This window comes from Chiloscyllium plagiosum, unplaced genomic scaffold, assembly GCF_037043375.1.
Source record: "Chiloscyllium plagiosum isolate Xiang-an unplaced genomic scaffold, Cpla_swu_hap1 HiC_scaffold_6, whole genome shotgun sequence".
NCBI classification, from domain to species: domain Eukaryota; kingdom Metazoa; phylum Chordata; class Chondrichthyes; order Orectolobiformes; family Hemiscylliidae; genus Chiloscyllium; species Chiloscyllium plagiosum.
The window spans coordinates 96,812,181-96,833,281 of record NW_028270144.1 but is presented as its reverse complement, the minus strand read 5'-3'; the positions used below and the strand labels follow the sequence as shown (position 1 = coordinate 96,833,281).

The 21,101-nt window shown below is 42.2% G+C and overlaps 1 protein-coding gene, 1 long non-coding RNA gene and 2 pseudogenes across 11 annotated transcripts in view; 2 read left to right on the top strand and 2 right to left on the bottom strand.

Moving 5' to 3' along the window:
- The window catches only part of LOC148149817 (uncharacterized), a 31,774-nt gene extending 17,716 nt beyond the window's left edge, over positions 1-14,058 (bottom strand). The window contains exons 1-2 of the long non-coding RNA XR_015757460.1: positions 13,953-14,058; positions 9,408-9,502 (exon numbers count right to left, since the gene is read on the bottom strand). This is a non-coding gene — a long non-coding RNA (uncharacterized LOC148149817). The remainder of the gene's footprint in view (positions 1-9,407; positions 9,503-13,952) is intronic.
- The window catches only part of LOC122551067 (E3 ubiquitin-protein ligase TRIM62-like), a 256,003-nt gene that overhangs the window by 19,658 nt on the left and 215,244 nt on the right, over positions 1-21,101 (top strand). For all 10 annotated transcript variants that reach the window (XR_015757456.1, XR_015757457.1, XR_015757458.1 and 7 more), the window contains exons 3-4: positions 9,019-9,252; positions 13,760-13,782. Coding sequence is in view for 6 of the 10 variants with exons in the window: in XM_087988248.1 (XP_087844374.1) it covers positions 9,019-9,252; positions 13,760-13,782 (257 nt within the window). In the remaining 4 variants the exon portion in view is untranslated. The remainder of the gene's footprint in view (positions 1-9,018; positions 9,253-13,759; positions 13,783-21,101) is intronic.
- On the bottom strand, positions 9,931-10,049 carry LOC122551215 (5S ribosomal RNA; annotated as a pseudogene).
- LOC148149818 (uncharacterized) lies at positions 10,732-12,318 on the top strand (annotated as a pseudogene).

Sequence of the window (21,101 nt, the reverse complement as noted above, 5' to 3'; positions counted from 1 at the left end):
GTGAAGACATTTCTGTTCACCTCAGTCCTAAGCAATTTGTGCCTGATCCTGAAACTATCTACTTACTCTAGATGTCCAAGTCAAGATTCTATCTACACTATCAAGCCCCTTCATCATCCTGAACATTTCAATAACATCACCTTTCATTCCTCAAGACTCTAGAGAATATAGAGATGGAAATGTGTTGCTGGAGAAGCGCAGCAGGTCAGGCAGCATCTAGGGAACAGGAGAATCGACGTTTCGGGCATTAGCCCTTCTTCAGGAATGAGGAAAGTTTGTCCAGCAGGCTAAGATAAAAGATAGGGAGGAGGGACTTGGGGGAGGGGCGTCGGAAATGTGATAGGTGGAAAAAGGTCAAGGTGAGGGTGATAGGACAGATTGGGGTGGGGGCGGAGAGGTCGGGAAGAAGATTGCAGGTTAGGGAGGCGGTGCTGAATTTGATGGATTTGACTGAGACAGGCTGGGGGGAGGGGAAATGAGGAAACTGGTGAAATCCGAGTTCATCCCTTGTGGTTGGAGGGTTCCTAGCCGGAAGATGAGGCGTTCTTCCTCCAACCGTTGTTTCGCTGTGGTCTGACGATGGAGGAGTCCAAAGACCTGCATATCCTTGGTGGAGTGGGAGGGGGAATTGAAATGTTGAGCTACAGGGTGGTTGGGTTGGTTGGTCCGGGTGTCCCAGAGGTGTTCTCTGAAACGCTCCGCAAGTAGCCGGCCTGTCTCCCCAATATAGAGGAGGCCACATCGGGTACAGAGGATGCAATAGATGATATGTGTGGAGGTACAGGTGAATCTGTGGCGGATATGGAAGTGTGGAGGTACTGACAATTGTGGCAGCCATTTCTCACATTTGGCCAACTTGTGAAATGTCCTCTTATACCTACTCTGTTTCCTGAATTTTAACCAACCCTCTATCCTTTCTAACTTATGACACACAACTTCATCAACGCTTTTGTTTATTAAACATTTATGTGACCCCTTTTGTGTCGGACCCAAGGAAACACAGGGGATCAAAGTGAACCGGGTGTACATATATTTAGATCCTTGAACACAGCAGGGCAGATAGATAAGGTGGCTAAGAAGATATATGGGATACCTGCCTTTATTAGTCAAGGCATTGAATACAAAAGCAAGGAGTTATGATGGAGCAGTTCAGTCACAGTTGGAGTATTGAGTACAGTTTGGTTGCCACATTGTTGGAAGGATGTGATTGTTCTAGAGAGGGTGCAGAAAAGATTAACCAGGATGGTTGCCTCAACTAGAGTGATTCAGCTTGGAAGACAGGCCAGCCAGGCTGGTGTTGTTTTCCTTATAGCAGAGTAAGCATCCAGTTGAAACATACACAGTTCTGAGGGATGTAACCAAGTTGATTAGGAAGAAACATCTCCGTTTAGTAGAGGGGTCAGTACCAAGGGGGCATAGTTTTAAGGTAAGGAGCAGGAGGTTTAGAGGGGATTTTAAGAAAGCAAACCTTTTACTCAGAGGATTGTGATTATATGGAACTCTTTGCCTAAAAGGGAGGTGGAGTCAGGACCCCTCTAAATATTGAAGAACTATTTAAGTGAATACTTGAAACACCTTAGCATACAAGGCTATGGGCCAAGTGCTGGAAAATGAATTTAGAATAGTTAAATGACCGGTGTAGACACAATGGGCTGAATGGTTTCTTTCAATGTTGTAAGAACTCTAAAATGTATCAAGTATCTTTTGGAAATCTGAGCATACTACATTTGCTAGTTGCCCTGTAAATACTCTACTGATTACATCATCAGAAAACGGCAATAAATTTGTCAAACAGCATTTCTGTCTTGTAAAAACATGTTGACTTGTTCTAATCATTATGCCCTTCTAAGAGCATTATTAAGATGTACATAATAATAAATGCCAGCAGTTTGTTAATGATTGATATCAGGTTAACTGACATGTTGTTCCCTGATTTCTGTCTTCTTCCTTTTTTGCATACTTCTAATCTGCGGGACTATTGTAGAATCTGAAGAATTTTGGTAAACCACAGCCAGATCCTTCTCTATCACTGAAACTTTCTCTTTTAGAAACCTAGGTTAGGAACAGGAGCAAAAGTCGGCCATTCAGCGTGTCAAAGCTATTCTATCATACAATGCAATCATGGCTGATCATTCATTCCAATGTCTTTTGCCCTTGATCTCCCACTATCCCCTTAAATAAGTGATCATCAGAAATTTGTCAATATCCACGATATACATACTCAATGACAGCAGTTCCATAGTCCTTTGAGATTCCAACTTGCCCGAGAAAAATCAATTCTCCTCCTCATGTTAATAAGTGGCTTCCTTGTATTTTGAACCTTTAGTTCTGAACATCCCAACTGGGGGAGAAAAACACGGCCTGTATCAGTGCTGTCTATCCTTTTAAGTATTTTCTAAGTATAATGAGATACATCTCAATTTTTGAAACTGTGGGACAATGGTCTCCAATCTTTTGAAGCACAAGATCACTTTTTGAATTTAAGTTTAACCAAGACTTACCACAATGAAAAATAAACGGTTTATTTTTCATGCTATATAAATCTAAAACCAAGCATAAATTATTTTGCTGACTATTCACCAAGTGTCAGCATGACACCTGTGATGGCATGTTATTTGCCAATGCCTTGAGGTCTGGTCTGCAGATTGACCCTGTGAGATATCTAAAGGTCCATCAAATGAGTACCTATGAGACAAGTGCAATACTGAGATAAGGAGACCTTCATCTGGAAATCAATGGGAATCCGGGAGGTAACTCCCCACTGGTTTGAGGCATATCTGGCCCATAGGAAGATGATTGTGGTTGTTGGAGATCAGTCATCTCAATTCCAGGACATCTCTGCAGGAGTTCCTCAGGATAGTGTCCTAGGCCCAACCATCATCAATTGCTTCAAGACCTACCCTGCATCATAGGTCAGAAGTGGAGATGTTTGCCGATGATTGCATAATGTTCAGCACTGTTTGTGACTCCTCAGATACTGAAGCAGTCCATGTTCAAATTCAGCAAGACTTGGACAACGTCCAAGCTTGTGCTGAAAAGTTGCAAGTAGCATTCGTGCTTCACAAATACCAGGGCAATGACTATCTCCAATAAAAAATTATCTAACGTTTGAAATTTATTTGCATTACCATCATATAGTCCTCCACTGTCAAACTCTTGGGGGGGGTTACCATTGACCAGAAACTAAACTAGACTAATTATGTAAATATAGAAGCTACAAGAACAGGTCAGATGTTAGGAATACTTCATAGATAATCATAGAATACTTACAGTGTGGAAACAGGCCATAGGTCCAACAGGTCCACGCCAACCCTCCAAACAGTATCCCACCCAGAGCCATTCCCCTGCCCAATACTTTACATTTCCCCCGACTATTACACCTAACCGACACAGGCCTGAATACTATGGGCAATTTAGCATGGCCAATTCACCTAACCTGCACATCTTTGGACTGTGGGAGGAAACAAGAGCACCCAGAGGAAACCTATGTAGAAACAGGAAGAATGTGCAAACTCCACACAGAGGGTCGCCCAAAGCTGGAATTGAAACTGTGTCCCTGGCACTGTGAGACAGCAGTGCTAACCACTGAGCCACTGTGCCATCCATACTTCAATGGTTAACTCACCTCCTTATCCTCCAAACTATGCCAACCATCTGCAAGGCATATGGCAGGACTGTGATGGAGTACTCTCCATTTTCCTGGAATGGTGCAGTTCCAGCAACACTCAAGAAGTTTGACACCACCCAATACAAAATGGATCAAGAGGCAGCTCACCATCATCTTCTCAAGGGACCCAGGATTGATTAATAAAAGCTGGCACAGCCAATGACGTCCACATCCCATGAATTAAAAAAGATGTCTCACAGAGGTATGAGGAGTCAAGGTAGGCTTTCCCTTTGTAAAGTGCAGGATAGCAGGAGTGAACATTTTTTGTTTACTGTCATTTGATCTGATTTTCATGGATTTCCACCATCCTCCCTCAGCTGATGAATCAGTTCCCCTCCATGCTGAATAACACTTGAAGGAAGCACTGAGGGTGGCAAGGGCACAAAATGTACTCTGAGTGGGGGATTTCAATGTCCACCACCAACAGAGGCTTGGCAGAAACACTACTGGTCGGGACCCAAAAGACTTACCAGCTGAACTGGGTCTACAGCAGGTGGTGAGGGAATCAATAAGAGGGAAAAACATACTTGACCTCATCCTTATTAATCTGCCAGCTGCAGATGCATCTGTCCTTGGCAGTATTGGTAAAAGTGATCACTGCACAGTCCTTGTGGAGATAAAGTCCTGCCTTCACATTGAGAATACCCTCTGTTGTGTTGTGTGGCACTAGCACCATGCTAAGTGGGACAGACCTTGAACAGCAACTCAAGACATGAGGCGCTATGAGCCATCAACAGCTGCAGAAATGTACTCCAGCACTATCTACAAACTCATGGCCCAGCATGTCCCCACTCAAGTATTACCATCAGGTAAGGAGAGTAACCCTCGTTCACTGGAGAGTGCAGGAGGGCATGCCAGAAACAGCCCCAGCCATATCTGAAAACAAGGAGTCAACCACAGTCCTGACACATCCAATTGTGAATGGTGGTGGACAATTAAACAACACAATGGAGGAGGAATCTCCACAAAAATCCCCATCCTCAATGATGGAAGAGCCCAATACACAAATGTAAAAGACCAGGCTGAAGCATTCACAGCAATCTTCAACCGGAAGTGCCAAGTGGATCAACATCCTCCAGTGGTCCCCAAGGTTACAGATACCTATCTTCAGTCATGTGATATCAAGAAGTGGTAGAAACCATAGATACTGTAAAGGCTATGGGCCCTGACAAAATTCCAGCAACAGTACTGAAGACTTGTGCTCCAAAACTTTCTGATCCCGTAGCCAAACTGTTCCAGTAGAGTTATGACACTGGTATCTACCCAACAATGTGGAAAATTGCCCAGGTATATCCTGTACACAAAAAGCAGGCCAAATCCAACTGCCCTATCAGTCTACTCTCATCAGTAAAGTGATGGAAGGTGTTATCAATAGTGCTATCAAGCAGCATCTGTTCACCAATAACCTGCTCAGTGATGCCCAGTTTGGGTTCCTCTAGGACCAATCAGTTCCTGACCTCATTACATCTTTGGTTCAAGCATGGATAAAAGAGCTGAATTCCAGAGGTGAGGTAAGAGCGACAATTCTTGATATCAGGGCTGAATTTGACCGAGTGTGGCATCAAGGAGCCTGAGCAAAACTGGAATCAATGGTATCAGGAGGCAAACTCTCCACTGCTTAGAGTCATATCTAGCATATGGGAAGATGGTGGTGGTTGTTGGAGGTCAGTCATCTTAGCTCCAGGACGTCTTTGCAGGATTTCCTCAGTGCAGTATCCTCAGCCCAATCAAAATCAATTACTTCATCAATGATGTTCGTGCATTATAAGGTCAGAAGTGGGGGTGTTCACCAAGGATTGCACAATGTTCAACATTATTTGTGACTCCTCAGATACCGAAGGCGTCCACCTTCAAATTCAACAAGGTCTGGACAATATCCAGGTTTGGGCTGACAAGTGGCAAGTAACATTCATGCCACACTAATACAGGCAATGACCATCTCCAATAAAAGACAATCTGACTACCACCTTTTGACATTCAATAGTTGTTCCCATCACCGAACTCCCACAATCAACATCTTGAGGGTTGCCATTGACCAGAAGCTCAACTGGATCCACCACATAAACACAGTGGCTACAAGAGCAGATCAGAGTCTAAGAATACTGCGGCGAATAACTCACCACCTGACTCCCCAAAGGCTGTCCACTATCTACAAGACACAAGTCAAGAGTGTGATGGAATACTGCCCACTTGCCTGGATGGGTGCAGCTCTAATACCACTCAAGAATTGTGACAGCATCCAGGACAAAGAAGCCCTCCTGAGTGGTACCACATCCACAAGCATTACTTCTTCCACCACTGAGGCTCAGTAGCAGTATGTACTATCTACAAGATGCACTGCAGAAATTCACCAAAGATCCCTGGACAGCACCTTCCAAATCCTTGACCACTTCCATCTAGACAAGGTCAGCAGATACATGGGAACACCACCACCTACGTAAGTCCCCATCCAAACAACTCATCATTCTGAATTCACTGTTTGCTGGGTCAATATCCTGGAATTTCATCCCTAAGGAAATTGTGTTCTGCAGTGGTTCCAGGTGGCTCACCACCACTTTCTCAAGAGCAACTAGGGAGGGGCAAATAAAATTCCTGGCCAGTCGGCAATTCCCGCCTCAGGCGACTGACTGTGTGGAGTTTGCACATTCTCCCCGTGTCTGCGTGGGTTTCCTCCGGGTGCTCCGGTTTCCTCCCACAGTCCAAAGATGTGCAGGTCAGGTGAATTGGCCATGCTAAAAATTGCCCGTAGTGTTAGGTAAGGGGTAAATGTAGGGGTATGGGTGGGTTGCGCTTCGGCGGGGCGGTGTGGACTTGTTGGGCCGAAGGGCCTGTTTCCACACTGTAAGTAATCTAATCTAATCTAAACCCATGTCTACAAATGAATTAAAAAATGCTCAATATCATTTTGCATTGTAATTATCTCAATTTAACTCCACTATTTTATAACTAAATACCTGTTGAATTTGATAGCCGACCCAACAATGCCTACTTGAATGAATGGGTCTGAGGCAAGCATGATGATTTGTTCCACATCTAATTCCTGAAATCACCTCTTGAAGTCCTCTGCTAATTTTCTCAGATGTAATCAGATGCTATCTGGGTGGAGTGATTTTTCTTTGTTTTTCATGTTTTTTTTGAGCATTTTCTCCAGACACGCAAAGTGTTGCAGCATTTTCGTGTTTTAATTAGGAGCGCCACAGATACAGTTTCAATTTGAATGTATTCACAGCACTGATCATATGTGCTAAGTGCTTTCCCTGAAGTTCACGGTTCAGCTTTGATGTCTGTAAGGAACCTGAAATCATGTAGCCACACATTGTCTGACAGCTCACTGCACACTTCATTCCTTAGTTTAAAAAAAGTGATGACATCAGATTTCAAAACCTTTGCAAGAGCATTTCTCGACTTAACCATCTCACATCAGCATAGAGAATTAGTTCACTGTGGGTAGCATCAAGTTCTTTGGGTAAGAATTTAAATATGTGATGCTGAAGGGCTCTTGCTTGAATTGAATTTACAATCTGATCAACAACCTCTATTTCCAAAGTCCATAAATTTACTCATTAATACCTGCTGATGAATTATGCCGAGGTAGTGACAAAAGAGGGGAAATCAGAAGAATAGTTTCTGTAATATGTAACAAAGCGCAAATGACTTGTGCACCACAAACTAGCTTCTTGATTGAAATGTTTTTACTAAAACATATATGAATTTTGAATTCATTGTAAATAATTTTGTTCTCTCTTTACTGGGCAAAAGGGTGAGACGGTCCTCTTTAGAGGTTAGGTCCTGAAAAAAATATGTGAACAAAAGCAATCAGCTAGGCTGTGTCGGTCAATGGATTTGTCAAACTGCAACAAACGGCATTCACAGTTCTTTGAGTTCTGCTGTAGTTGCTGCAAGTTACGTTTGACCAAGGTTCAAAATACTTCAGTGCAGAGGAATGTCCTGATTCATGGATCACAGAAAACTAGTATGCAAGTACAAGATGATAAAGAGCCTAAATGGAATTCGGGATTTATTTTTAAAGTAATGGAGTATAAAAGCAGGGAGGTATTGCTGTAATTGTACATGTGGTGAGAGCACATCTGGAGGTATACAGCACATTAAAAAGACCATTCAGCCCCTTGAGTTTACACTATGAGATTTTGATAAGAGAGTCAGGAAAATTGACTTAAACGTGGGATTCTCTCAGTGTAGTCAATGTGATCATGTCAGGCTGCTGTTTAACTAACCTGTAAGACAGGTCTCCCAAGGTTTACTGATGTCCCCAGAGGTTTGTGTGAAAGAACTCTGCAGAACCAATGGATGTTCTTTTGTTCTGTGGCTGCTAAGTGTCACAAAGTAAGTCCACTTTTTTTCTAAAAGCTGTTCCTTGGCTCAAGGAGACTCTGTCTTTGATTTTTTTCAGAGGGGTAATAAACCAGGCTGGGCTCTGATCAGTCCAGTTTGGTAAAGAGATGAATAGGATTTTGAGAGGCCTTTTGTTTATGTATAAACAGATGAGACTTCAGGTCAAAGTGATCATGTTTTAGAAGTGACCTGCATAAAGAAAGGGGAGTGGTCAGCTCTCTAGCTGGCTGAGCTGAGCAGTTTTTGTTCAGTCCTGAACTGGTGAGAAGTTCAAAGGGGAGCTGTCTCTCTCTCTCTCTCTCTCTTTGCCCTTAAACTTCAACCTGTAAGCATGTGTTCCACTTATACTCGTCTTAAAGAGAGTTTGCTGATTGCGACTATTGTGTATATTCGGAACAGTATAATTAAGTCTAGTTGGATAGGTTGAGTTCTGTAGGGGTTCTTTATTCTGTTTTTTGTGTTTCATTCTGTATTTTGGGAATAAAATTTTGTCTGTTTTAAAATTTAGTAGTCAACCTAGCTAACTAACTTAATGTGGGTAATTTTCACTGGATACTTACCGAAACAAATTGCAAAGTTATGGTCTGAGCTGCCTGCCTTAAAAGTGTTTTGAGTTCTGGCTCAAACATAAGTCAATGTAAGCTTCCATTTTCTCAATGCTTTTGGTTGTTGTTTGATATAACTGCATCACTTTCTGGGCCATTTCCAAGGACAATGAAGAATCAGTCAATTTACTATGGATTTATAGTAGCATGTAGGCTAAAAGTGGCTAATGTTCTATCATTAATGAAGTACTATTGAATGTTAGTGAAGCAGACTGTTTATTGCAGCAATCTAATAGTTTTGTGGTTACCATTATTGATAGCATGATAATGTTGGATTAATTATTTTTTGCAATTCCCTGTTTCTTTATTTTGGTTTCCCAGAAGTATACATACTTAGATTTGAGTATTCCTCAGAAAGGAATCTAAAATGTCTTCATATATTAATTCCTATAGGCAGCATATTCTGGATATCTGGAAAAGGCTATGCAGCATTATAAAGGGATTAAAGCACTTATTGAAGATGATGAGCGGCAGACCTTGCAGTTTATTGAAGCTGAACGACAGGCTGCCACACTTTACATTGAAGCTCAATCGAAAGACTGGATCGAAGAACTTGATGACATAACAAGAACTATTGAGCAGATAAATACCATTTTAAATCAGAGTGACCCTTACAGATTTCTAAAGGTAACTTATTTTCAATAATTTTCATGGTAAGTTATTCACTATTATTCTTATCACATTAACATTGAAAATGGTTAATGCACTCTTTGAACAAATGTGATGAGGAGAAAGTATGAAAATGATGTAAGAGCAAAGGAGAATGTTCAGAATATACTTACCAGAGTGATAGCAGAATTGCAAGGTTCTGCCATTAGGAAAGAATCCAACAGCCCGTGATCTCTTTTCTCTTGAAAAGTGAAGGCTGAAGGGTGACCTAATAGAAATTTTTAAAGTTATGAATTGTTTTGATAGATTAAGCAGTGAGAATTGCTTTTACTTGCTGGCAAAAGCAATTTAGACAGTCACCAAGAAATCAAATAACAATAACTTGATTAGATTAGATTCCCCACAGTGTGGAATCAGGCCCTTCGGCCCAACCAGTCCACCTAACCCTCTGAAGAGTAACCCACCCAGACCCATTTCCCTCTAACTAATGCACCTAACACTATGGGCAATTTATCATGGCCAATTCATCTGACCTGCACATCTTTGGACTGTGGGAGGAAATCACAGCACCCAGAAGAAACCCATGCAGAAACAGGGAGAATGTGCGAACTCCACACAGACAGTCACCCGAGGCTGGAATTGAACCTGGGACCCTGGTGCTGTGAGGCAGCGGTGCTAACCTCTGAGCCGAGATAAAGCTTACTGCACCTGCTATTCCCATGCAGTCTCCCATCCAAGTACCAACCAGGCCTGAGTCTGCTTAGCTTCTGAGATCAGACGAGATCGGGCGTTTTCAGACTAGTATGGCCGCAGGCAATTATTCAGCATAATAAAAGGCTCACACGGCTCTTCCCATGAACAGTATGGAACAAAGTCAGACACCGAGTCACAAAAAGTTACATTGGGCCAAATTACCAAAAGCTTGGTCAGAGGAATCTTTCAGATGTGAAAGGAGGGAAGAGAGATAGAGAGTCAGAGAGGTAAAAGAAAGAAATTCCAGAGCTGTAAGGGCAACCAACAATGGCAGAGAGATTTCGTGGAAATTGGGAGAACAGGAAATTTGTAAGGCTGAAGGTGATTACAGATATTTTTAAAAATTCTTTCATGGAATATTGGAGTCACTGGAAAAGCCAGCATTTGTTATCTGGCCGTAAGTGGGATGAGAAGGCAGTTTCTGAATCGCTTCAGGCCATCTGGTGAAGGTACACACACTGTGGTGTTGAGGAGGGAGTTCCAAATGATAGTAAATCAGGATGGTGTGTGGTTTTGAGGGCAACTTCTAGGTGATGGTGTTCCAATGCATCTGCTGAATTGTCTTTCAAGGTATATATTCAGGGGTCGCAGGTTTAAAAGGTGCTGCTGAAGGAGCCTTGGTATGTTGTTCCAGTGCATTTTGTACATGGTACACTCTACTGCCACTGTGCATCAGTGTTGAAGGATGTGAATGTTTGATTGGCAAATAGGGTGTTTATCAAGTGAGATGCTTTGTCCTGAATTATGTCAAGCCTCATGTGTATTGTTGGAGCCACCCTCAACCAGACAAGTAGAAAGCATACCCTCATTCTCCTGATTCGTGCCTTGCAGACAGTGAAAAAGTTTTGGTGAGTGAGGAGGTGGGTTCCATGCCTCAACATTTTCAGTTTAAGTTTTTTCTTGTGACCATAATATTTACATAACTGGTCCAGTTAAAGTTCTGGTCAATGATAACCCCCAGGTAGTTTATTATGGTATATTCAGCACTGGTAATGTCATTGAATGACCAAAATGAGATGGTTAGATACATTTTTGTTTGTGGTGGTTATTACCTGGCATTTGTGTAATGCAAAAGGAAGGAACAAAACCAAAAAAGTACTTTAAAGCAAGCGTGAGTTTTAAAAGCAAGGTGTTGCTAATTAGGAGCCTATATAGTCAGTGAGCATAGGATTAGAGAGTGAACATGACTTAGTGCAGGAAACATACTGAATATTCTCAAATTTACCAAGTATGGAAGGTGGAAGCTGGCAAGACAGGAATTTGAGGAATCTTAAATCCATAGCAAGTGGTGGAGAATGTGGAATTTGTTACCGTACAGAATAGATAAGGTGAATGATATTCATGATTTGGAGATGCCCGTGTTGGACTGGGGTGCACAAAGTTAAAAATCACACAACACCAGGTTATAGTCCAACAGGTTTATTTGGAAGCACTAGGTTTTGGAGCGCTGCTCCTTCATCAGGTGGTTGTGGAGAATAAGATTGTAAGACACAGAATTTATAGCAAAGGTTTAGTGTGATGTAACTGAAATTATATATTGAAAAAGATTGGTTTTTAAGTCTCTCATCTTTTAGAATACGCATGTTGGTTTCAGTTCTTTCATACATAAATTCCAGTACTTTCTTAAAGTTGCATTCTCAAGTGAACATCTCAAGCGAGAAACTATAATGACCTCCTCAGGAGACAGCCACATGCTGCAGCCGATAGAGTACCCTTTGTTGTCCAATATTTTCCAGGAGCTGAAAACCTACGCCATGTTTTTCACAGCCTGCAACACATTATCAATGAAGATGACCCCCTCGCCAAGACCTTCCCCGCACCTCCATTTCCCACCTTTAAACAACGACTAAACCTCAAACAGACCATTGTTCGCAGCAAACTGCCCAGCTTTCAGGACAACACCATACAACCTTGTCACAGTAGACGCTGCAAGTTGTGTCAGAGTGTCGACATGGATACCACAATTACACGTAGGGACAACTTCCACCATGTATGGGCAGGTTCTCATGTGACTTGGCCAACGTTGTCTACTTCATAGACTGCAGGCAAGGATGCCCTGAGGCATGGTACATTGGTGAGACCAAGCAGAGGCTACAGCAATGGATGAATGGACACCGCACAACAATCACCAGGCAGGAATATTCCCTCCCAGCCGGAGAACACGTCAGCGGTACGGGACATTTGACCTTGGACCTTAGGGTGATCGTCCTCCAAGACGGACTTCAGGACAGGCAACAACACAAAGTGGCCGAGCATAGGCTAATAACCAAGTTTGGTAGCCATGGGGATGGCCTCAACCAGGACCTTGGGTTCATGTCACATTACAGGTGACCACACTGCACCCCCCACACACACACACACTCACACCATCTCACAGACTTATATCCCTTTTCACTCACATTCACTCACATAGACATACACACACTCTCTCACAGACACTCATACCCCACCCCGTGCACACAGACCCACACGTGTGCACATGTACACATAAGTTTGTGGGGTGAACTTGTACTTGCAGAATTACATTTTATTTTGCTCAAAAACTGCATGAGTCCATGTAAGATTCTGTAAATCCGTTTTTTAGATTAGAGTCAGTCTGAACATTGGGGCACAAACAGCCTCACACAGGGCACCTCACACCTTCAGTGCATTATCTAAGATGGCATGGCGCCTATTGTTAAAGTTTACTTGAGAATGTAACTTTAAGAAAGTTCTGGAATTTACATATGAAAGAACTGAAACCAACATACCCGTTCTAAAAGACGGGTGACTTAACAATCCAGATCTTTTTCAATATATAATTTCAGTTACATCACACTGTAACCTTTTGCGAAAAATCCTGTGTCCTATGATCATATGCTCCACAACCACCTGATAAAGGAGCTGCACTCCGAAAGCTCGTGCTTCCGAATAAACATGCTGGACTATAATCTGGTGTTGTGTGATTTTTAACTGTGAATGATATTGGCAGATTAAAGGGGAAAACTAGAGAAGCACATGATGGAGAAAGGAATAGAGTGTTAGGCTGATAAAATTAAGAATAGAAAGTTACTCAAGTACAGCATGGGGCAAAATGTTCCAATTGAAGAAGCAGTGGACCTGGAGGTGGGAAGTCAAATTAACTCAGTGGGGTTTTGGTGTCACAGAACTTGGCACCTTCCCACCTCCAGGCCCTTGTTGAGTTCTCCATGTGAAGGCTCACACTTGACCTTCACCTACATCCCCCACTGTCTCCAACTGAGGCCCTTAAGAGCTTATTCTGGATTGCCATTATCTTAGCATCAGGTGGGACAAATAAGGGGTGGAAAATCTGACTGGTGAATGCCCTATAAGTTGGCAGGAGGTGAGTATTTATCTGCTGTAATTTATGCATGAGCAAGGGACAGGACTTGGGACATGGATTGGCTGTTAAGGGCCATATTCCATTCTTGCTCCTATCCTCTCCTGCCACCACTGCAGTCCTCATGCTCTGGATTGTCCTTCCAGCAGCTGCCATGCCACTGATAAGTGCGAGAGATCTCTGCTTGGCTTGCAGCTCTCGTTGATCAATGGGAGTTTTGTTCCTGGATTTCAGAGGAAAGCCTGTGATTGCCCCTTAAACTGTCTGATTGAAAGCAGACACAATGGGATTTCCTCTGAAGAGGTGCCTCTCCACTTTTTGAACACGTGAGACATCCAAAATAAATTGAAGATTTTGCCTATAGGCTGCGAGAGTTGAATAACTTGCTTCTGTCCAACATAATTGAAACTTTTTACATTATTTTTCATACAGGGAGCAAACTGCAATGAATATCGGTAAGTAAGAAGTTCAATAAATAATTTGCTTTCCCAGGAATAGTTGTGAGTTCCTCAATTAAAATCTAATTTTGAAAACATTTGTAAATTATTAAATATAGTTGTAAAGGATTGAATACTTAGCAGGCTTTTTCCCCTGCTATTTGCAAGGGTTTGGTAAATAGTATTACCGTATTTGCACAAATGAAATTGAGATTCTTCTAGGCTGATTTCAGGTGGCTGTGTCGACCATTTCATAGATGTCTGTGGCCAAGGTTCAGTCCTTCTCCTGCAACCAAGGGAGGCCTGAATGTTAGTTGTTGTTGAACTGCATAGATTCCAGACCAGTCAGTTACATGATACTTTGACATGTGATGTTCCAGTACAAAGATACCCACCTCGCTGGTAGTCATTCCCTCAGTATAATGGAGTCAGTGCATTCGGTCAACAATGTGTCGGTAATGTACGGTTACATATGTAAGCACAGAACTTAAATTACTGTAATATTGTAGTCTTGTAAGTATTTAGTGTTGTTAATAAACTTTAGATAGCTGACTAAAGAAAATGTAGGGGGTGGTGGACTCTCAAGGGAATGTTGCACGAACAGCCAAGTTTCTGGCATCAAGACTGCAATGAGGGGTGTGTCGGGTTCCAAGAGGTCAACTGTGTTAGGGGACTCTCTAGTCCGAGGCACAGACAGATGTTTCTGTGGCCAGCAACAAAAAATCAGAATGGTGTGTTGCCTCCCTGGTGCCAGGATCAAGGATGGCTCAGAGAGGGTGCAGAATGTTCTCAAGGGGGAGAGGGACAGGCACGAAGTCATTGAACACATTGGAACCAATGACAAAGAAAGGGAAAAGGTAGAGATTCTGAAGGGAGATTACAGAGAGTTAGGCAGAAATTTAAAAGGGAAGTCCTCGAGAGTAGTAATATCTGGATTACTCCCAATGCTTTGAGCTAGTGAGGGCAGGAATAGGAGGATAGAGTAGATGAATGCATGGCTGAGGAGCTGGTGTATGGGAGAAGGATTCACATTTTTGGGTCATTGGAATCTCTTCTGGGGTAGACTTGTACAAGAAGGATGGATTGCACCTGCATTGGAAGGGGACAAATACACTGGCAGGGAAATTTGCTAGAACTGCTTGGGAGTATTTAAACTATTAAGGTGGGGGATAGGACCCAGGGAGATAGTGAGGAAAGAGATCAATTTGAGACTGGTACAGTTGAAAAAAGAAGTGAGTCAAACATTGAGGGCAGGCAGGGACAAAGCAGAGAACAAGGTAGAACTGGTAAATTTAAATGCATTTATTTCAATGCAAGGGGCTTAACAGGGAAGGCAGATGAACTGGTTAGGAACATGGGACTGTGATATCATAGCAATTACCGAAATGTGGCTCAGGGATGGACTGGACTGGCAGCTTATTGGTCCATGATACAAATGCAACAGGAGGACAGAAAGGGAGGCAAGAGAGAGGGGGAGCGGCGTTTTTGATAAGGGATAGCATCACAGCTATACTGAGGGAGGATATTCCTGGAAATACATCCAGGGAAGTTATTTGGGTTGAAATGAGAAGTAAGAAAGGGATGATCACCTTATTGGGATTGTATTATAGACCCCCTAATAGTCAGAGGGAAATTGAGAAACAGATTTGTAAGGAGATCTCAGCTATCTGTAAGAATAATAGGGTGGTTATGGTAGGATATTTTAACTTTCCAAACACTATGGGACTGCCATAGTGTTAAGGGTTTAGATGACGAGGAATTTGTTAAGTGCGTACAAGACAATTTTCTAATTCAGTATGTGGGTGTACCTACTAGAGAAGGTGCAAAACTTGACTTACTCTTGGGAAATAAGGCAGGGCAGGTGACTGAGGTGTCAGTGGGGAAGCCCTTCGGGGCCAGCGACCATAATTCCATTAGATTTAAAATAGTGATGGAAAAGGATAGACCAGATCTAAAAGTTGAAGTTTAAATTGTAGGAAGGCTAATTTTGAAGGTATTAGGCAAGAAGTTTCAAAAGCTGATTGAAGGTAGATGTTCCCAGGTAAAGGGACAGCTGGAAATTGGGAAGCCTTCAGAAATGAGATAACAAGAGTCCAGAGACAGTATATTCCTGTCAGGGTGAAAGGAAAGGCTGGTAGGTATAGAGAATGCAGGATAACTAAAGAAATTGAGAGCTTGGTTAAGAAAAAGAAGAAAGCATATGTCAGGTATAGACAAGATAGATCAAATGAATCCTCAGAAGAGTATAAAGGCAGTAGGAGTATACTTAAGAGGAAAATCAGGAGAGCAAAAAGGGGACATGACATAGCTTTGGCAAACAGAGCTAAAGAGAATCCAAAGGGTTTTTATAACTACATTAAGGACAAAGCGGAAACTAGGAAGAGAATAGGGCCCCTCAAAGATCAGCAAGGCGGCCTTTGTGTGGAACCGCAGGAGATGGGGGAGATATTAAATGAGTATTTTGCATTAGTATTTACTGAGGAAAAGGACATGGAAAGTATAGAATGTAGGGAAATAGATGGTGATATCTTGAAAAATGTCCATATTACAGAGGAGGGAATGCTAGTTGTCTTGAAATGAATAAAAGTGGATAAATCCCCAGGTGTACCCTAGAACTCTGTGGAAGGCTAGGAAAGTGATTACTGGCCCTCTGGCTGAGATATTTGTATCATCGATAGTCACAGGTGAGGTGCCCGGAAGACTGGAGGTTGGCTAACGTGGTGCCACTGTTTAAGAAAGGTGGTTAGGACAAGCCAGGGAACCACAATGAGCCTGACGTCAGTGGTGGACAAGTTGTTGGAGGAAATCCTGAGGGACAGGATGTAGATGTATTTGGAAAGGCAAGGACTGATTAGGGATAGTCAACATAGCTTTATGAGTGGGATATCATGTCTCACAAACTTGATTGAGTTTTTTGAAGAAGTAACAAAGAGGATTGATGAGGGCAGAGTGGTAGACGTGATCTATATGGACTTCAGTAAGGCATTCGACGAGATTCCCCATGGAAGACTGGTTAACAAGGTTAGATCTCATGGAATACAGGGGGAACTAACCATTTGGATACAGAACTGGCTCAAAGGTAGAAGACAGAGGGTGGTGGTGGAGGGTTGTTTTTCAGACTGGAGGCCTGTGACCAGTGGAGTGCCACAAAGATCGGTGATGGATCCATTACTTTTCGTCAATTATATAAATGATTTGGATGTGAGCATAAAAGGTATAATTAGTAAGTTTGCAGATGATACCAGAATTGGAGGTGTAGTGGACAGCGAAGAAGGTTACCTCAGATTAGAACGGGATCTTGATCAGATGATCCAATGGACTGAGAAGAGGCAGATGGAGTTTAATTCAGATAAATGTGAGGTGCTGCATTTTTGTGAAAGCAAATCTTAGCAGGACTTATACACTTAATAGTAAGGTCCTAGGGAGTGTTGCTGAACAAAGAGACCTTGGAGTCCAGGTTCATAGCTCCTTGAAAGTGGAGTCGCAGTTTGATAGGATAGTGAAGAAGACGTTTGGTGTGCTTACCTTTGTTGGTCAGATATTGAGTACAGGAGTTGGGAGATCATGTTGTGGTTGTACAGGACATTGGTTAGGCCATTTAAGGAATATTGCGTGCAATTCTAATCTCCTTGCTATTGGAAAGATGTTGTGAAACCTGAAAGGGTTCAGAAAAGACTTACGAGGATGTTGCCAGGGTTGGAGGATGTGAGCTATAGGGAGAGATTGAATAGACTAGGATATTTTTCCCTGGAGCGTTGGAGACTGAGGGGTGACCTTATAGAGGTCTATAAAAACATGAGGGGCATGGATAGGATAAATAGACAAAGTTTTTTTTCCCCTGGGGTCAAGAAGTCCAGAACTAGAGGACATAGGTTTAGGATGAGAGGGGGAAAATATACAAAGAGACCTAAGGGGCAACATTTTCACGCAGAGGGTGGTATGTGTATGGAATGAGCTGCCAGAGGAAGTGGTGGAGGCTGGTACAATTGCAACATTTAAAAGGCATCTGGACGGGTCGATGAATAGGAAGGGTTTGGAGGGATATGTGTACATCCCCCTTTACAGTTTGGTAGAACAATGTATCAAGGAAGAAATAACATGAGTTTGCCAAAAGAGTTTGCAATTATTATTGGGGATTTGAATCTACATGTAGACTGGAAAAGTCAGATGGGGAACAGTAGCAAAGAGGAGGAATTAATTTGAATGTTTTCAGGACAATTTCTTAGACCAGCATGGTGTGGGAACAACCAGAGAGCAGGTTATACAAGAACTGGTTTTGAATTCCGAGTAATCCAAGATAGAGGATGGGAAAAATTTCTGGCTGTAACAGTTGCTCCTTTTTTGAGGTATTTTAGGTGCTGGAGGTGATTTCCTCAAATTCCTGGAGCAGCAATTACTGTTTCATATGCTGTTGCATTGTTTTGGAACTTTGGAAAAAAAAGTCAAAACAACAGCAGTTTTAAATGGGAGAAGAACAGACAAAGGAAGCATATGGTGAGGACAGTGCGAGAGAGAGAGAGAGAGAAAGAGAGAGAAACTGACACCACAGTGTACCTGCACAGTTACTGCCTTTGCTGTTTGAATTCATGTATCGCTGGACATCGGAGTACATCTGGGAAAATTAACAAACAGTGAAATTCACAACTGATCTTGGAGGAAACTGTTTGGGCAAAGTTCACAGCACAGAATCAGATAAATGAATTGTTTTAAGTGTGGCTTACAGAAAGTCTGCAGTAGTGAGTGTAATGGGTTCTTTCTTGATTATATGTTTTTGGAGATAAGTCTCTTGAAAAAAACTTAAAATATAATCCATAACTATTAATTTAACCTGAGGCAGTGTTTTGTAGAGGAATAAGACAATGTTATTTTCTGGGTCTAGATTGTGAAGGTGCAAAAATGGGCTTTAGTAGAGTGATATGTGCTTCTTGACAGATGTGGGAGTTTAAAGAGAGTTTAAGGGTTACTGCAGATTATATCTGTAATAAATGCTGTTGGTTGCGAATCTTATCAGATCGAATGGATCAGTTGGAGAGACAGTTAGGAGCAATGAGAAATTTGCAACAACAACAGTATGTGATGGATGACAGTTATAGGAAGGGCGGAAAGTCTCAGATACAGTTACAGAGATGGGTTAACTCCAGGAAAAGTAAGAGAGGTCGACAGCTAGTGTCGGAGTCTTCTGTGGCTATACCCATTTCAAACAAGTATGCTGTTTTGGAAAATGTAGGGGGTGATGGATTCTCAGAGGAATGTAGCACGAACAGACAAGTTTCTGGTATTGAGACTGGCTCTAATGCAATGAGGGGTGCATCAGGTTCCAAGAGATCAATTGTGTTAGGGGACTCTCTATTCCGAGGTACAGACAGGCGTTTCTGTGGCCATCAGCGAAAAATCAGAATGGTGTGTTGCTTCCCTGGTGCCAGGATCAAGGATGTGTCAGAGAGGGTGCAGAATGTTCTCAAGGGGGAGAGGGGCCAGCAAGAGGTCATTGTCCACATTGGAACCAATGACATAGGAAGGTTGAGATTCTGAAGGGAAATTACAGAGAGTTAGGAAGGAATTTACAAAGGAGATCCTCCCGGTGCTACAAGCAAGTGAGGGTAGGAATAGGAGGTTACAGCAGATGAATACATGACTTAGGAGCTGGTGTTTGGGAGAAGGATTGAAACCAACATATGACAGTCTCACTAGCTCCTTCTTTTAAGACCTGAGTACAAAATCCATCAGGTTCCAGGGACTTGTCAAGTTGCTTTCTTGAGTTCCACCCTCCCATACCATTCCTCATATGCAACTATTTCCCAGAATGCTACTTGTCTCCTCTCTAGTGAAGACCAACACAAAATACCTTTTCAGTTCACCACCATCTGCCACCATCCTTATATTCTCCATTTTTAATTCTCCAGGCTAATTGTTCACAGGACTAATACCTACTTTGTCAACTAGTTGCTTTTTTAAATATCTGCAAAGAGTATAGCCATCAGATTTTATTCTTTTGGCTAATTTTCTCCAATACTCTATTTTTTCTTCTTAATTAATCTTTTAGTAATCCTTTGGACTCTCCTTAATTCTATTTGCTAAAGCTATCTCATGTTTCCTTTTTGTCCTCCTGATTTCCCTCTTAAGTATACTCCTACTGCCTTTATACTCTTCTAAGGATTCACTCGATCTATCCTGTCTATACCTGACATATGCTTCCTTCTTTTTCTTAATCAAACCCACAATTTCTTTAATCATCCAGCATTCCCTATACCTACCAGCCTTTCCTTTCACCCTAACAGGAATATACTTTCTCAGGTTCTCATTATCTAATTTCTGAAGGCTTCCCATTTTCCAGCCGTCCCTTTACCTGCAAAAATCTGCCCCCAATCAGCTTTTGAAAGTTCTTGCCTAATACCGTCAAAATTGGCCTTTCTCCAATTTACAACTTCAACTTTTAGATCTGGTCTATCATTTTCCATTACTATTTTAAATCTAATAGAATTATGGTCGCTGGCCCCAAAATGCTCCCCTACTGACACCTCAGTTACCTGCCCTGCCTTATTCTCCAAGAGTAGGTCAAGATTTGCATCTTGTCTAATAGATACATCCACACATTGAATCAGAACATTTTCTTGTACACACTTAATAAATTCCTCTCCATCTAAACCCTTAACACTATGGCAGTCCCAGTCTATGTTTGGAAAGTTAAAATCCCTTAACATAACCACCCTATTATCCTTACAGATAGCTGAGATCTCCTTACAAGTTTGTTTCTCAATTTCCCTCTGACTATTAGGCGGCCTATAATACAATCCCAATAAGGAGATCATTCCTTTCTTATTTCTCAGTTCAACCGAAATAACTTCCCTAGACGTATTTCCAGGAATATCTTCCCTCAGCACAGCTGTAATGCTTTCCCTTATCAAAAACACCACTTCCCTCCTTCTTACCTCCCTTTCTATCCTTCCTGTAGTATTTATATCCTGGGACCTTAAGCTGCCAGTCCAGTCCATCCCTGAACCATATTTCTGTAATTACTATGATATCCCAGTCCCATGTTCCTAACCATGCCCTGAGTTCATCTGCCTTCCCTGTTAAGCCCCTTGCATTGAAATAAATGCATTTAAATTTACCAGTTCTACCTTGCTCTCTGCTTTGTCCCTGCCTACCCTCACTGTTTGACTCGCTTCTGTTCTCAACTGTACCAGTCTCAGATTGATCTCTTTCCTCACTATCTCCCTGGGTCCCACCCCCCCACCCCCACCTTACTAGTCTAAATCACAGGGAGATATTTTGTGTTGGTCTGCAACTTGACAAATCACTGGATCCTGATGGGTTTCGTACTCGGGTCTTAAAAG